The sequence below is a fragment of the Mauremys mutica genome, chromosome 4 (assembly GCF_020497125.1).
Source record: "Mauremys mutica isolate MM-2020 ecotype Southern chromosome 4, ASM2049712v1, whole genome shotgun sequence".
Lineage (NCBI taxonomy): Eukaryota > Metazoa > Chordata > Testudines > Geoemydidae > Mauremys > Mauremys mutica.
In genome coordinates this window covers 53,585,757-53,604,187 of record NC_059075.1, presented here as the reverse complement: position 1 = coordinate 53,604,187, position 18,431 = coordinate 53,585,757, and the positions used below count along the sequence as shown (strand labels likewise).

Below are 18,431 nucleotides of genomic sequence, written 5' to 3'. Positions count from 1 at the left end.
TCCTATTAAATTATAGGTTTCAATTAAAAACTTCCATTGGATCACTACAGATGAAAATGTAATTATCTTATACAGTGAAAAGTAATTATGAAACTGACCACAAGTTTTTTCTGTCCAGTGATTAATCATTATAAATGCACTAGAAGTGAATAATAAAGAATAACTAGTATATGTTACTAAGTATATATATATATATATATATATATATATATATATATATATATAACATTGTTTATGGTATACATCAGTCACACTCCAGTATCCAAAGTACCACCGTATTGCATTCAGCAACACCTCAAATTTGGTGGCATTTGGCTGCAGAACATTTTTATGGCACTACTGCAGTGAAGAGATATACCAAAGCATGATCCGTAACAAGAACTACTGCTTTATTTCATAGACAATGAAAACTTTACTGAGGAAACAAAGAAAATTCTTGTCCTTATATGTTTTTGAACCTTATAGGCATCATCATATGAAGTATAACAGATGACAGAAGACACTCTTCTCAATTATATATTATAGCCAATTATTAGGAAAGTTTTTGTCTCATACAATATATTCTCTCAAGAAGATCATAATAAATTTCAGACAATCCATCAATATGATGGATTTCATTTAAAATACTTCACAGTATGCATGAGGTGCATCGCAGAATCATAAAAAGTCTACATTTCAATAGCATAAATATATGCTCAGGATAGTAAAGACATAATTACATTATTAGCCAAATTAATGTAGCATAGTGCAGAATGATGCTAATATAAAAATGCTTTCACCATCAGATGTTGCACATCCATCAGCAATTCATTTCTTCTGGTAGAAGAGAAGGTTACTTACCTATAGCTGGAGGTTCTTCGAGATGTGTGGTTCCTATTTGTATTCCAATTGTGGATGCACATGCGCACCATGCGCCTGAGCCGTAAGGATTTTGTAGCAGTGTGCGCTGACCTGCACATGTTGTGCATCCTCTCTTACTCCCATCCAAAGTTATAATCGACTCTGCGGATTGATGCCTCTCCAGTGACCCTCTTACTGCTGAGTATGCCAGTCCACAGCAGAGGGGATGGAGGACAGGTATTGGAATACAAATAGAGACTACGCATCTCAAAGAACCTCTAGTTACAGATAAGTAGCGCTCTCCTTCTTCTTCGAGTGATGGTCCCTATATGTATTCCAATGTGTGAGAGTAGCGAGAAGTAATCAGTAATGGAGATGGGTGCAAGGATGCAGGAGAAAATGCAGTCTGTAATATGGCGCAGCCCACGGAAGCGTCTGCAGCCACCCATTGGGTGATGGCATAATGGGAGATGAAAGTCTGAATGGAGAGCCATGTCGCTATTTGACAGATGTCTTGCCACAAGACATCTGCTAGGTATGCTGATGTGGTAGCTTGCACTCATGTAGAGTATCTGGCAGCTCTATGTTGGAGTGTGTGTAGCATATCCGGATGCACCCAGAGACCCATTTTGAGATCTGTTGGGAGGAGAGCGCTTTACTTTGGACTGGTCTGCAATTGCAATAAACAACTTTGGTGATGCTTGAAAAGCACGGATCTCATGGAGCTAGAAGGCTAGTGCATGATGGACATTGAGGGAGTGAAGGATCTTGTCCACATTAGAAGTGTGTGGCTTGAAACAGAAGACTGAGGTAGGCAAATGGACTGATTGAAGTGGAACTCCAACACCACCCTCTGGAGGACCATAGGGAGATTTTGTCCTTGTAGAATATGGTATGGGGGGGGGGGGAGGATCAGCTATCATGGCTACCAGTTTGCTGACCTAGCTAGTGGAAGTAACGGCTACCAAGAACAGAACCTTCATAGAGAGATGGGAGCAGCAGCACATTGCCAGCAGCTCAAAGAATGGTTTCATGAAAGCAGATAGGACAAGATTAAGCGTGTGGGCTAGAGTATTGGGGGAAAGGTGTTGAGACCTCTCATGAAGCAGATGGTGGTAGGGTGGTAAACACTGAGGCATGGAAAGCACTAAGTGCTGCCAGTGGACCCAGAAAAAAGGTTAGGGTGAGGTCCAACATTTTGAGCTCAAAGTGGTAATTAAGGATGATGGGAATGGAAATTTCACTGAGGTGAGGTGGAGGTGGTGATGGTGAGCTCGAGCAGTGAAATATTTCCATTTAGCTTGGTAGCAGGCCCTGGTGGATGCCATCCTGCTTTGAGTAAGGATGTGGTGCATTGAGATGGAGCAGGCTTTGTCTACCCTTGAGGTCCATTCAAAAACCAGAACGTGAGGTGAAGCAGGTCTTGATTGGGATGCCGGACTCGTCCCCGCTGTTTCATGAGGACATCTGGGAGTAGACTGAGGTGGAGAGGTACCCAGGTGGAGTGTCTGAAGAGATCTGGCAACCAAAACTGATGAGGCCAGTATGGGAACCTGGTCTCATCAAATCTTGTGGAAGACTTGTAGTAGAAGGATAATGGGGGAAAGGCATAGCAGAGGTCTCCCGTCCAGGACAGGAGAAATGCATAGTTTTGGGAGTCCTGCCCCAGTGTTTCCTGGGAGAAATAAAGAGGTAACTTGTAGTTCTTGCAAGTGATGAAAAGATCCCAACATATGGTGGCCTAGATTCAGAAGAGGTAGCGGAAAGTGGTGTTGTGTAGTTCCCACTTGTGGTTGAGGTGGAGAGCTCTGTTGAGTGCATTAGCTATGGAATTGTGTGTGCCTGGTAGGTACATGGCCTGGAGTGAGACATGATGGTGAATGCACAGTTCCACAGGCATATAGACTCTGCACAGGGGGATGGAAATTTGGTGCCCCCTTGTTTATTGATCTAGGTGACTGCTGCGATATTGTCCAAGAGGAGCTGCATGTGCTGTGATTGGATCAGAGGAAGAAATGCTTGGCAGGCTAGCTGAACTGTTTGGAGCTCCAGAACACCGATGTGCAGTCTGGCTTCTCATGGGATCCAGATGCCCTGAGCTGTGTGACTGTGTAGGTGTGCCCCACCACCCACAAGAAGGCATCTGCAGAGATGGTGATCTGTGGGGCGGTGGAGGCAAAAGGGGTGCAGACCATAACATTGGAAGGGTCGGTGCACCAGGTGAGGGAGGTCAGAACTGTCTGGGGAACCATGACCCTGGCCGTGAGATGGTCTCTGTGGGGTCTGTAAACAGAGAGGAGCCAGAATTATAGGCAATGTGTGTGTGATCACAAATATACACGTCACCGTATGGTCAAGGAGGGGGAGGCAATGGCGGACTGTGGTGCATGCTGGAGGTTCATCACGAGGGCCATCAGCATTCCGAAGCAGTCTGGTGGAAGGTATTTAGTAGGCAAAGATCAAGAATGGGGTGGCACCCTCTACTCTTCTTGGAGATGAGGAAGTATGGGCAATAGAAACTTCAGCCTCTTGTTGGAGAAGGCATTGATGGGTAGGGTCCCCTGGAAGCGTCTGGGGGTGGAGGTGAAGGGGCTGTGTAGGGGAAACTAAAGAAATTCTATGGAGTATCTGTGGTGGATAATCTCCAGTACCCAACAGCCTCTGGTGAGCTTGCTTCAATTGTGGGGAAACAGAGCAAGATAGCCCCCCAAAGATGACATGTGGGGCCCTAGGTGGCAATAGGAAAGGTTCACAGCACTCCACCGACATATCAAAACTGTGCCTTGCGTTGTTGATAGGTGAGGGTCAAGGAAGTGGCTGCGGCACAGGTTGTGGGTTGCTGACATGAGGTCTACATGGGGGTTCCTAGTGCCGTTGGTAGTACGGCAGGTAGGGCATATACGGCTGAGAGTGACATTGTTGGCATTGTTGTTTGTGGTGTGGGGCTAGGGTATAAAAACCCAGAGAGTGCAGTGGGGCCCTCAAGTCTTTTAATGAATGAAGAGACTCGTCAGTCTTAGAGTAAAATAACTTGTCCTTGTCAAAAGGGAGGTCATTTCACAGAAGCCAGAGAACTGCAGCCAGGAGTTGCAGCGCATGACAATGCCCATCGCAAGTGAGCATGAGGACATGTCGTCCACGTCAACTGCCACTTGGAGGCAGACCGTGAAGCGCCCTTCATCCTCCAGTATCTGAAAGTGTTTCTGCTGGTATGGGGGTAGCTTGTCTTTGATCTCTGCCAGCTGGGTGTAGGTGTTAAAGTCATATTTGACCAGCAAAGCCTGGTAGTTAGCGATGCAAAATTGCAAATTTAACCCAAAGGTGTAACCTTTTTGCCCCCCAGTCTGTTGGTATGCCCTCTCCATGGCCATGTGCACCACCACGGACCTGGAGGGTGGGTGGGAAAACAAAAAGTCTGCCCCTTTAGCTGGCACAAAGTAGCACCATTATGTGTGTTTTGGCATGGGGATACAGGAGGTCAGGATGTGCCACACTGCTTGTGTGGACTGAAGGATGGCATCATTAACAGCGATTGCCATCCTTGAGGGTCCCTGGGCTGGAGGATGTTGAGCAGCTGGTGCTGCTGATCTTGCACTTCTTCCAGTGGTGGTTTGTTGCCACCCTTTGTAATAGGTCCTGATACTGCCTGTGGTCATCATGTGGGAGACATGGAGGCAGGAACGAGCACTTCATCCAAAAGGAGGAAGCAGTTGTAGGGACTGGCGGAACCAGTGGTACCAGCTTGACCTCTACCCATTGGCGTTGGAACAATTTTTATATTGGAGGTGCTGAAAGCCATTGAACAAAACTGTAAACCCAGTATATGCAAGTACTCCACTTAGGAAGGAACAATCAGTTGCACACATACAAAAAGGGAAATGGCTGCCTAGGAAGGAGTACTGCGGAAAGGGATCTGGGGGTCATAGTGGATCACAAGCTAACTATGAATCAATAGTGTAACGCTGTTGCAAAAAAAGCAAACATCATTCTGGGATGTATTAGCAGGAGTATTGTAAGCAAGACACAAGAAGTAATTCTTCTGTTCTACTCCGTGCTGATTAGGCTTCAACTGGAATAGTGTGTCCAGTTCTGGGTGCCGCATTTCAGGAAAGATGTGGACAAATTGGAGAAGGTACACAGAGGAGCAACAAAAATGATTAAAGATCTACAAAACGATCTACGAGGGAAGATAACAAACCCATTTTTTTTCTTAGTCTGGAGAAGAGAAGACCAAGAGGGGACATGATAACAGTTTTCATGTACATAAAATGTTGTTACAAGGAGGGAGAAAAAATGTTTTTGTTAACCTCTGAGGATAGAAAAAGAAACAATGGGCTTAAATTGCAGGAATGGTGGTTTAGGTTGGACATTAGGAAAAACTTCCTGACAGAGTGGTTAAATACTCCATCACTGGGGATTTTTAAGAGGAGGTTGGACAAATACCTGTCAGGGATGGTCTAGATAATACTTAGTCCTGCCTTGACTGACCTTTTGAGGTCCCTTCCAGTTCTCTGATTCTTTCATGGAAGCCACTTAAAGTCAGGGGATGCGGCAGCATCCCTAGTTCCAGCACCCTTGCCTCTGCCACCTCCTAGGAGCCTGTTGGTGCCAGTGGAGGAGCTGGGGAAGACTGGTTGGAGGTCTGAGAGGGTGGGTACCGAGGGCAGTATGGGTCCCAGGATGCCCAACATGACCAACGGGTAGGGACCTGGGGTGCGGCAGACCCCAGGGATATCAGTATCACACTGTCAATGCCATGTCATACGCAGTTGGATAAGGTGGGCAGGAGCAGAAGTGATATTTGCACCTGGACACAAGGGAGGTGGGCTCTGGTCCAGAAAAGTCCAAATATGTCCACAGAAGTGGGAGAGCCAGCAGCACAGACCACAGTGTGCTGTTGGTATAGTCTTCTCCGGCAGGAGCAGCTCGTTCACCAGAGTGGGGCTGGAAAGCAGCAGCAAAGATGGGTAGGACAGCCCCAGGTCCTGTATGGACAGAAGGGGCTCCAGGTGGTTGGGGGCGGGGTGTCTAGGGAGTGTCTTTGGACGCAGCTGAAGACTGAGGCGGAGTCCACAGAGCCGGCTGCAGCGAAAGTTGTGAAAGTGGTTGCGAGACTGGCGGTGCGCATGCAGGGGATGACACAGATCGAATGGGAACCAGGTCCCCTGATGCTGCTGCTGGATCCTTTTTCCTCTTTACCTTACCCTCAAGGCGAGGAAGCTTGGGCGCCAGCGCAGTGGTGTCAGCGCACGACATCTCACCCAACCTGAAATGGCTTAGGTAGGAAATGCTGCTCTTAGAAGCAGCCCTCAATAAGGACTTGCTTCTATCCCCAGGAGTGTGCTTCCCACTCTCATGTCTGAGCTTGTTCAGGACTGCTGGATCCGAGGCATGGGAAGTGCTGGGAGGAGCACTCACTGCTGGCGATGGCCAGTGCACCGTTGGTTCCAATGGTCCCAGATCCGAGTGTGTGTGGCGCCTCATAGCCTCCTCCTGAGGTGAAGTTCTCATGCTTCTAAAGTCTTCAGTGGGAAACTTTACAGATGGAGCAGTAAGCAGTGATATGGTTTTCCCGGAGGCAGTGGAGACAACATTGGTGCTCATTGTTCACAGGAAATGAGTGAGAGCACAAACACGGTACTTGAACCCAGGACTGTGGGCCATAGTCCCAGGGAGTGGGGGGAGCAGGGGAAGGGATCAGACCCAACTGGGGAAAACTATCACTAAGTAGGTAACCTCTGGAAAGGTTGATAATTGGTTGGCTTCTTCCTCATAGATTGCTAGATTGGAATTCTCTTTCAGTAAGCATTTATGACTTTCTCATAGGAGATGGTTTGAGTTACTCTTTCACAGTATTATCCATTTAGATACAACTTACTATTTTAAACTTCATTTTGAATGGATGTAAATTTTACTTGATTTTACTTTTCCACTGAATATAGGTATGCAGCTATATTAGCAAATAAAGACATTTTTGAGGTGATGTTCCTAGTTGGGTAATGACAAATGTAATTTTTTTTAATTAAAAATAACTGATTCTGATACATATTGATTATTCCTCAAGTAGCTTCACTGAAATCAATGGAATGAGTTGCATTGAGCAGTATCTTCCCCCCCAAGTGTGAGAGAAACTGGCTTTAAAGTGTATTTATTATGTAATACAATCATATCTGTACAGTAATAGTCAGTCACGTGAATGAGAGAGTAAATGTTCTGCAACAAAACTGAAGTGAAATGGAAGCATGGACTTCTCTGAGCAGTGCAACATTTAAGTAGAAAATTAACTTACATTTGTGTTCATGTGCTCAATAGCAGTTTTTATATAGCAGAAAAATGCATAAGCCTAGAAGGGCACAAAAATATTTTCAAATACTTTTCACTGCTGTTCCCAGTAGACCATCACATTCTTTTGAGAGGAAACTATTGATCATAGTACAGTGAAAACTTGGATTTTTCTTTTTAATTAGCAAACAACCACATCTTTTCTATTTTGACTAGAAGAAAGGAGAACAAAACAAAAAACACCCTCCTCCCATCACCATTACAAAAAACAACACACTAAATAATCCAGGAATTTTTTTTTTTTTTGGTCACAGTTAAAACGTTTAATGACAAAAGTAGGGTTTGCAACAATGAATCAACAGAGCAGGTCCCACTTTTTTTAGAATGGCACAAAATTATTTTTACATTTTTTAGAACTTTTGAGGAATTAATTACAACATATATCAGCAAATATGGATTTTGGCATATAATAGCAAAACCTACCTTTAAGATCACTTGTTTAGAGAGCACATTTTGTTAATATTGTCACGTGAATGCACTATTTTTGCTAGCCACAAAAGTAGCCTTTTAAGACAGATTTTGCAGTACACCAGTCTCAAGTCCAACAATACATGATCTTTATTCTTTGCAGAACTTTAAAAAGGTAATGTAATAAGGAAACTATTGATCTTGTTACATTTTACAAATACATTCTTTAATATGAAACATTAACCTGAATTACTGTATATTTTATGTACACAAATATCTAATAATACTAGTGTTGTATACTACAGCTAAGTTCCAGGACGGAAGTGTAATGCTGTAAAGTTTATCTTCAGCATGAGATATCAGCACACTTTCTTGAAACCTTCCTAAGTACCACCACATCTAGTAGTTTACTGAATACCAGGAATGAAACAGAATGCAAATAAATCTCCTTTCCTTTCTTCAATGCATTGAGTTATTCAAACTCAACTATGAAAAATAGTTAATAGTACTGAAACATACATATTAAAGAACAAACGTTTAACCTGTGAAAAAGGGATCTGGAATTTAGCAGTGTGCCTGTGACCTGATCTGCCCAGGAGATGTTTAAACCTGTAGCCTCCTCAAGCACTATGGATTGTTATCTGAACTGAAATAACTCATCCTCCCCAAGTATATCTGGTTATAACTAATTTAGAAAAGCTAGATGGCAACAGTTCAAATCCTATTCTCTTTCTTCTTTAGTGGAACTACTTTTATGGCTGTAGTTCTCACTAATGAATTTTCATTAACATATGACTCTTTTTCATACTGACTACTCATGATCTCAATTTCATCAGGCAGCAAAATCCTTGAGAGCACAGTTGGGGAAAAAAAAAAAGTAAGTGTAGCTGTGGGGCTATAAAATTGCAGTGTAGACGTTTGGGCTCAGGCTGGAGCCTGGTCTCTGGAACCGTGCCTCCTTGTGATGTCCCAGGGCTCAGGCTCCAGACCAAGCCTGAAGGTCTACACTGCAGCTGTATAACCCCACAGCCTGAGCCCTGCAAGCTCAAGTCAGCTGACATGGGCCAGCTGTGAATGTTTTATTGCAGGGTAACCATACCCTAAGAAAGGGGAACGGATGAAGACATATCTGCTTTCAGAACTGTGCTGTACATCTGAAAAAGATTCTAATAAGACATTTTAAAAAAACAAAAACAAACAACTAACCTAACATTTTGTTTCGTTTAATTCCCAATATGAGAGTGCTTTTTTTTCTTGCTGGTCTCTAGTAAGAGCCCTATTTATTAAAATCTTGCTTATGGTGCTTGTGATGCTACAGATTCTTTCAAGGCAAGCATTAGTCATAAGTAGCTCAACTGGTGCTTGGGGCCTCACGTTTTTACTGGCCCTGTTCTGACTTGCAGCTTATGACTGGCCAAATTCTTTCCCAGCTGGCAGCTTGGGACATGACAGTTCTCAAGGTTGTCCTTGATGTGATCCTACAGTTCTAAACAGATGACAAACATGCTCCCGCCTCTAAACAACTTCCATTATGCAATAAAAAAACTTCATACAAAATAGCATAATTAAAAATATACATCTACAAACTATACATTTCACTAGATGACTTCTGTAGGTTGACTTGGAAGAAATTCTAAGTAAATTCAGTCCCCTTTTTGTAATATCGATATTTCCAATAGATATTATTTACTTCTTAGTTACTTTTCTCTTTCTCCGACCCCTTACTGCCTTATCAGATTTTAAGCTCTTTAAAATGTCATTAATAATGCAAAAATCTTATTCTGCATTGACAATGAAAACTACATTATATTTGGATTACACTGGCTGTCTGGCTCATCAGTAAGCGGGGAACAGAACATTTTGAAGATGCATGCAGCTTTGGACAAAAGTACTACAGTTAAAGGCTGAAAGCTTAGCTAGCATTTTATGTTTGTGTACTCTTGGTAAAATCAAGTATAACTTCTTGTACTGGCTTCACGTTTTAATCCTATCAATAAATAACTTGAGAATTTCTGAAGGAAAATGAGGAAAACAGCTGTCTGTTAAGGAAGACAATAGATCAAAAATAGTTTAGTTAATCAGTCTGCAATGGAAAGATATTTTTCCAAGCTATTTTATGATCAAATATTTTCTGTGTAAAGTTTATGGAAAACTGGTAGCTTGGAAAGTTTTTATTCAAACTTTCATTTATAAAGGTCCTATTCAGATAAATCAGTTAAAAAGAAGCTGTGCAAAGACTGCTAAATTCCAGACTGTGTTAATGAGGCACAACCATTTTGTGTGTACACAGATGTAAAAATCAGATTTCTCTTAGATCTTAACATCTCAAGTTTACATTCTTTATATTTTATTATACAATCCAAAATCAATCTGGAAAGTACAACAGGATATTTTCAAAATGCAGCATGGATAGCAGGGTCACATCTGGAAGTCAAATTTCCACTTCTGAATGCTGGTGCAAAAATTCCTACTGAGTGGCAGAAATGATAAGGCCTGCTGTTTCACATAACAAATCAGACTGCTTTCCACTACAGGATTATCATCTGGGAGGCATAATTCCAATGTTCAAATTCCACTTGCACTATACCAAAGGGAAAAAAATATGTAACCATTGTTTGGATTTTATTTCTGAATAATAACATCTCTTGCAGCCAATTTAATACTTCTTCCTGTGTGACACCAGAAAAAATAAGATGGTGCTTATCTTGATCAGTTTCTCATGTGGTCCAGTTTCCATGTTTTTAAAAACACCTACAATAACTTAAATACAAAATAAAGGTTGGAGATACAGCAGCATTGCTTAGCGAAATTACCATAAAAATGTGGGAATGCAACATTTTTGCTGTACGTTAACTGAATAACTCATCTTCACTGAATTGGAAGGATAATGCATGTGAAAGTTTGGATCTCCAGTAAAAATTGCTGAGCCTAGCTTTTCAGTTCCTCTTGGGAAGATCTCTGTGTTAGGCAGTATCTCAACATTTGTGCTTCATGGCAAGCTGAAAAAGAACAAGAGAGAAAAAGTTATACTAGTTGTAATTATAGCCATTCCTGGCTAAAGCAACTAATCTGGATTAGAGATGGCCTGTACATGGAATCCTGCAAATAAAGTATTTTCTAGTGGAAAGGTTGTTGAAAGCCAGACCTGAAACCAGATCCAAGTTTTGACCCAGATTAGCCTTTCCTGGCTCTCCACTCTCCTATTCAGCAGGGAAAGGATTTGGCTGCTTTCATAGAACCAGCTCTATGGGGGCTCCATGCATCAGTTCTCTGTGAAGGGAGAAGGAGCAGAGACTCACTAGTATGAGCTGGGACACACACACCTCCTCCAATCCAATAGAGGTTTCCTGTAAAAGATCACTAAGGCCTGAGGCTTAACTAGTCAAAACAAAGTAGTCTTTTGGTCAAGCTGTTTCACAGATATGTGTACTTCTGCCCCCAAATAGTTAGCAAAATGATGAACCAGAATTTCCAACCCAATTTTTTTTAATCTTCCTTCCTGATGTTCCTTGTCCAATGGATTCAAAACTTTCAGGGGGTGGAAATCTACCTTGAGCTAAGATCCTGCATGTGAAGTTTCAAAGAAACTTCTACAGAAGCTGGCTTCAACCTCTAACTATGGAAAGGCTACTATCTATAGACTTAGCATGCTAGAGCAGGTGGAGGGGACTGAAGTCCTCAGCAATGCATCTACAACACCAAATGGGCAGTGGCAGTGAAAATTTCCTCATGTGCCTCCAGTCAAATCTTGACCAGGAATAACAGGACTGGATTTAGGTAAGCCTCCATGTGCTCAAGTCTTGGCCTTTCTATTAGAGTGCTCACAGAGATGGAGTATTTTTTTTTAATAAAGTAGAAATTTACTGGAAAATGTTTATTAGAATGGAGTGTCAATGGCCGCTATCTTTTCTGGAAACATCATGAATAATCATTTATGAGAAGTACATTTCTTTAAGTGGCTTAGATAGCAAGATCTTGCTATTTAGTATCAATAGTTCCAGGATCCCAGCTAGATCACAGACATACGAGAAGCATCCCCGGGAGGGGGGGGGCCTCACAGTATGGAAAAGGGGATCCCTTGGCATTAAAAAGGTTGAGAACTGATCAACTAGAGCTACTTTACATTTAACAGAATGTAAAGGTTTAAACTGTTTCACGTGAGAAACAGTGTAAAAAAAAAAAGCTACTAGTTCTACTGGTAATTTGTCTTCTGACATAGACTTTGAACAGGTGACTAAGCTGTACTTTAAGGTTCCGGAAAGATTATTCCAATTCCTTATCCCCAATCTTATTTCTTAAAGTAACTTGACATGTAGCTATAATGATTAGTCATATAAATATATAACTGTGAAATAAACCAGTATGTAGGCATAGCATATTAATGGTGAAATTAATTACAAGTTTAAAATAATACAAATATTTGAGCCATTTCTTTGAAATGGGGCCTACGCCTAGAGTATGCTGCCAGGAAAAGCATCCTAAATGGAGACTCTAATTGGCTGCAACAAATGTTTGCAAATGTTAATTTGGTGCTTGTTTCTTCTAAAGTTAATGAACAGTGATGTTCATTATCAGTATTCTGCCAGAGAAGCATTATTTTACCATTTAAAACACTGCATAGATTCCTACTTTTCTTATTTGTTTTGGAATACTGAAATATGCAGGAATTTTTTAAAAAATCACTTAATTCTTTATAACAATGACTCAGCTCTGTGTAGTGATTGTCCAACTATTTCTAAGTGTTTAATAACTAAACATGAACAAAAAATGACCAATTTACTTCTCCGTTACATAAAAGCCCGTCAAAAACAAACCCAAGCCAATTAAAAAAACCCAAAACAAATCAATTGAGCATCTACAAGCCACTAGGTCACCTGAGTTAGCTGCCCTACACATTTTTACGACAATGAGAAGTGATGAGATTATCTGCAGAACTTTAATGAGCATCTTTCCTATTCTTTGTGGGGAATTGTAATTCATTCATCACCTTTACTCGTTTTAAAACAGGTTCTGCTTCAGTATAATTAATATTGAAAGAAAGCTGGTTACAAATAACCGAATTGGGTCACGCAGTGCAACTGGTATGAGAGCAGCTTGTGATGATGCCCTTTTCTAAGGAGGGGCATTCTGCCGTGACCAAAAGCTTCCTTTCATGCTCTCCCTCATATATTCCAGAGAAGAAGTAAGTAGAGTAGGCAGAGTCTCTAGCATCCACTCCATGCTCCTGGCCACTGATGGAGAGAAAGGCCAGATTATCTCGCTGATTGCTAGCAGAACTGAAGCAGTCATGCTATTCCTAAAATATGCTATGCATATCTTACCACCATATCTGGCACATCTTTTCGTTGCCACGCAGAATGCCAGCAGCAGAACTGGAGGACTAACCCATTTGTCCAATACCCAAGAAAAGATTTGGGGTAGTTCAGTGCAGGAGCAGAAGTGAAAAGTAATTGACCCATTTTATTTTCTTTAACTGAAATCACTAATTTATTCTGGGAAGATGCTTAATTTATTTACCTTTCTGAACATGAAGGTAAATAACACTTTCTCGGCTTTCCTTTAATTAAAAAGAAAATAAATTCTATTGTAAATAACCCCATCATTTATCAACTTTGCCAACTCCCTAACCATCACCCACAAACATCTGTTACACTGTCAAGACATGTAGCTGACAGCCAGGACACCTAGCAATGCACAGTGGATCATATTAATCCAAGCATGAGGTAATTCTTGACATGTATCATTCAGTAAAGCTTGAATAGCATGAACTTTTAGCCATCTAATTCCAGCATTACTTCCAAAGGGAGTTCTAACAGTATCAAACAGACAGCCTTTGCAGAAGATACATTTAGCTACAATAGTGGGTGAAAGCAAGTGCAAGCGACTGGCTAGAAAATGAGGACTGGAAGTTCTCCAGAATTTTTTTTCTTGACAAAACTGTGTGTTGTGGGTGACTTCCCCCCCCCTCTCACACACACACACTTTTTCTTCCAGCTGTGAATATCATACTAGTATCTTTGGGCTGTGCAATACCAAGCATGCTGTCTACACTAAAAAGAAAAATCACTGTGAATTTATATTGCATGTTTTAGTTCTGTGATTTCCAGAATGGGATTTTTCTTATGGGGCCTGTGGGAAACAAATAAAACTGCCTTTTTGTCCACAGTAGGTTTTCATTTGTGGATTTGACAAATTTCTAAGCAGACAGGACATGAAATCACTTACTTAAAGTACAAGATATTGTACTGCTTTGAGAAATATTTTTACCTCTTTAAAATTACTGTTCACATGTTTAGAAGAAATTTTAGTATTATACGTACACATACAGTGTTTGTGTACTAGTGAAATCTGTTTACACCTTCATATAAGTGGACCAGAAATGTCGAGGTAGTTGTGGGTAGAAGTCAAGGGAAGGAGTAGTGGAAAGCATGTGTTGATATTTTAATGGGGGTGTAGAAGATAAGGGGTTGCTTATCAAAGAAGGTCCTTTACTGCAGGTTTCACTGTACTAAGCAAACACAATATAGGCCAGGGGTTCCCAATGCGGTGCCTGCGGGCGCCATGGCACCCGTGGGGGCATCTAAATGCGCTCACATCCTGGCCAGCGGTTGAGCATCTGCCAAAATGCTGCTGAAATTCAGCGGCGATGCCTCTTGTTGACACCACTTGCCGCCGACAAGCGACGTCATCGAGAGGCGTCACCGCCGAAATGCCACCAATTTTCGGCGGATGCTCGACTTTCGCCATGGTCTGTCTGGCGCCAGCCAGACGAAAAGGTTGGGGACCACTGATCTAGACAATGTGGATAGCTCCTGAGAATAGTTTTGAGGCGCTAAAAAGTCTACAGTATTATTGGGCAATAAATGTTATTTTAAAATAGAACAGTAGGAGCCACTAGGATATGATTGAGTAATATTGCCTTGCTCATAAGCCTGACAGCTCTGTTTTTCTAATACACATTTGAATGCAAAGTACACTATCACTCACTGAAGGAACTACAGACCTGCTAGTTTCTGTTTGCTCCTTCACTTCCTCCTTGCTCAGTTCCTTGCTATTGGATCTATGCAGCTTTTATTTTGTTTTGCTCTATTCTACAGCATCCTGACAACTTCGGTTGGAGGCCGCCATAGATAAATATATTATGAGTTTAAAATGATTAACCTATGCTATTCCAAACTCTTCCATTCCAAACACTGAAGAAAATTGTGGGGATGGTGGGCTTGAAGGAAAGAAAGGCCTCTGAGAAGCTATTACGAGATTTTTTGTGACAAGGGATTTCAGACTCTCCCTTCTCTGGTTAAACCTATGCTGCTTCCTCTCCCTTGCCACTGGCAATTTTCCCTATTTAGGTCAGGAATAACATTTGCAACACCAACCAGGCTACTTCAAGTTCCATTATACACTTTGTATTGACTTTTTAGGCATTCATCTAATAACGTAGGCTATTCAATACTGCATCCAGTGTGTTAAAATGCAGATTAACAACCACCACAAACACCACTTGCTTAATGCATGTTCATTGAGTTGCTAAATTTAGTCTAAGAAACATGAAGCTATTCATGTACACAGACCATTAAACAACAAAACAATCCTTAACCAGGTTGCAGTGAACTAAAAAGCACAATAATTATCAGGTCTATCTCTGATCTGAGAACATTAACTTATGGAAAAGTGAAATGCTGTAAACTTAACACTATCCACAACAGGATTTTCATGGTATATTTTCAGGTGTCTATGCCTTAACTCCCTTCTAAAAAAAAGTGAATGCTATGTATCAATGAACTCCTTCTGGACCCAGGTTACTAGGTGCATCAGATTATTTTAGTTTATTTCCAAGAACTGTAAGCCCAGAGAGCTGCAGTATGTAACCAAACCATTGCACTGTGATGGGACTTATAATGACATTTAGTGTTACCTGCCACAATCTGTTCAAGTAAACTTGTAGGGGTATCCATCAGCTGATGAATCGCGATAAGAGCTGCCAAGAGTTGTGGGGCCAAAAAAAGTTGTACATACCTGAAAGGGCTGAGCACAATTCCTGCTTTAAGACAGTTCATATTTTAAGTCTCATAAGGACGTGGCTACATTTAATTCATGTTTCTCTGTGTTTATTGTGTTTTTAAAAACATATAGCAAAGATACTTAGTGGTCTGGATAGGCACTTTTTATATTCTGTGGACACCTACATAAACAAACAAAAATAATGGCCATGATTTTCTCAAGTGGCTAGTGCTTTTTGGTACCCAACTTGAGACACCTGAAAAAGGCCCGATTTCAGAAAGTGCTTAGCACTTACCTTCTGAAAAACAAGCCTCTTTACAACATCTTAAATTCTGCACCCCAAAATGATGAATAAGTGAAAAATTGTGACCATTTTATTTATTTTTTTAGTATTTTCTTAAAAAAAAAACCACCCAGCAAAACAAAGGTAATGATAGATTTTATAACTTGAAATAAGTCTTAGTGGCATGCTATAGATACCATACTACATATGTGCATATACTTACAGGGGCGGCTCTAGGTTTTTGGCCGCCCCAAGCAGTCATGCCCGGGAGGCGCCCCCGAGCCGCGGGAGCAGCGGACCTCCCGCGGGCATGACTGCAGAGGGTCCACTGGTCGCGCAGCTCAGCTGGACCTCCCGCAGCTGCGGGCGGTTCGCAGGTCCGGTGGCTCCGGTTGAGCTGCCGCAGGCATGCCCGCGGGAGGTCCAGCCGAGCCGCGGGACCAGCGAACCATCCGCAGTCATGCCTGCGGGAGGTCCACTGGAGCCGCCGGCCGAGCGTCCCCTCCGCAGTCATGCCTGCGGCAGGTCCGCTGCTCCCGGGGCTCCGGTGGACCTCCCGCAGGCATGACTGCGGCAGGTCCGCCGGCCCAGCCTGCCGCCCCCCCGGGAAAGGGCCGCCCCAGGCAGGAGCTTGCCCCGCTGGGCTCTGGAGCCGGCCCTGTATACTTATATATACAGGAATGGGTAAAGCTGTTGTTTCAATAGCCTGCACACTTTCAATGAGTGATATAAAGAGATGGATACATTGCTGCAGGTTCTGTGCTATTTTCATTAGAATGAGTTGCAACTGAAATCATATAATGACTTATCACATTGTTGCCCAGTTATCTGAAATAGAGTGGGAAGGACCGACCGGGCAAATTCAGGGAGGGTGATGATCACTTTTGTTCAAGTCCTCGGTGATTGTTTTAATGTGAGTTGTGATGGTGAACTGTTGAAGCCTCTATTCAAAGACTGTTCGTGCCCTTTAATGTAAACCATTTCCAATAATATCTTCCCCTGCTTGTTTCTTTACATGGCGAATATCAGGGCTTCAGCTCCCTCTTTTTATCAGAGGATTTTGGGAGGGTTTGCAGGAACTGGGTAGTGATGCCCAGCTCTCCATTTTCTAAGTGGGGGCTGTTGCAGTTCCCACGTGCCTGAAGCTGGGGGCAGAGAAAGCAGGAGCCTAGATTTCAGTTTCCTGACCAGGAGCGCCGCCAGCTTTTTTGCCGCCCTAGGCGGCAGAAGGTCCTGCCCCCGAAATGCCGCCCCGAACAGAGGCAACGGAAGGTCCCGCCCCTGAAATACTGCACCTGACAGAGGCGACAGAAGGTGCCGCCGCCGGTCACTGCCCCCCAAACGTTGGCGGTCGCCTAATGGGTTGTGTTGGCCCTGCTCCTGACACACCACCACCCAGGTCACCCAAACATACAGTACATCTTAAATTCCCAGTGTCTCAATTTGACATATACCCATCCAATGAGAACAACTGCAAACACCTCATGCTACTAGTGCTATAGAAATAAGTAAAATAAAATAACCAAAAACTTCTCATAACGAGCCCCTTCATTGCCTCCCAAATTCATCTAATTCTCCTGCGACCAAATGTCTGTTCTTCCTCCCTTTCATTCTATTTTCCTCTAAGGCTGTGTCCTACACTGTGCAATTGATGGGTTGGAGAAGAGTGTGAGGAACAGCATGGCTCCTGGCTGTTTCCTGTTCTCTTTCATCTTAGCAGTTACCCTGCTGCTGCTGCCTATCAGACTCTACTGTTCCTACTGCTGCAATTCAAAATGAAGTACTACTGGCAGCTAATCACTGCATATGTGGTAGGTTTTTTTGTTTGTTTGTTTTTAAAGGGATATACTGTAGTATAACAGCATGCTTGCTGGGCCACCATGGAGCTTGCCCTTTGGGAAGCTTCTTTTGCATCATTTTGGATTCCACGTATGATGGCAAGTCTGTAGGACATCTCACTTAGCGCAAGAGAGTTGAGGGATCATTGGCAAAAAAGATGGAAGTCAGGCCAAATATCTAATATCAATCTTTCTTTTTTGAAAGCATGTGAATGCATGCATTGGGTGTGTGTGTGGTGGGGGGGGGGGCGCGCGGGGGAGAGAGAAACCAACCACACTTATTAGATCCCCTCACAGAATTCTATAGGGCAGTTTGAATTGAGTGGGCTAAGACTTAGAGTAGTCACTTTCCTTTACACTCTTCCAACACAATAAAAATGAGCAGTAGTCAGTATCTGACAGGGGGAAGGACAGTGCTGCAGCTGAGTCTTGACCGCTGGTGAGACTCTGCCTTCAATAATTCTTGTTAACTGGCATGAAGACTAATCTATAGTCCACCTATATAAGTGGACTCAATGTTAGTGAACTCTGCCAGCTCCCGAGTGATTAATAAACCAATTTTAGAATTTCAAAACACAATTCGATGCAGGCTCTCTTGCGACTCAACCCTGAAAAAGCACGGGGGAAAGAGGGGACTAGTAACTCCTCTTGAATAGTAGAGACTCTTCCATAAATCCCGGCCATAAATTCCATGTTTCTGAAGCATATACATTAATTTT

At 42.5% G+C, this 18,431-nt stretch overlaps 1 protein-coding gene across 4 annotated transcripts in view; it reads right to left on the bottom strand.

Annotated features, from left to right (window-relative positions):
• Positions 1 to 7,055: 7,055 nt before the first annotated feature.
• Positions 7,056 to 18,431, bottom strand: part of STXBP6 (syntaxin binding protein 6) — a 222,347-nt gene continuing 210,971 nt past the window's right edge. For 3 of the 4 annotated variants that reach the window (XM_045016982.1, XM_045016983.1, XM_045016981.1), the window contains exon 6: positions 7,056 to 10,589. In XM_045016982.1, coding sequence (XP_044872917.1) covers positions 10,566 to 10,589 — 24 coding nt within the window. In that variant the 3' untranslated portion in view covers positions 7,056 to 10,565. The remainder of the gene's footprint in view (positions 10,590 to 18,431) is intronic. The other variant, XR_006579405.1, reaches the window with a different exon arrangement.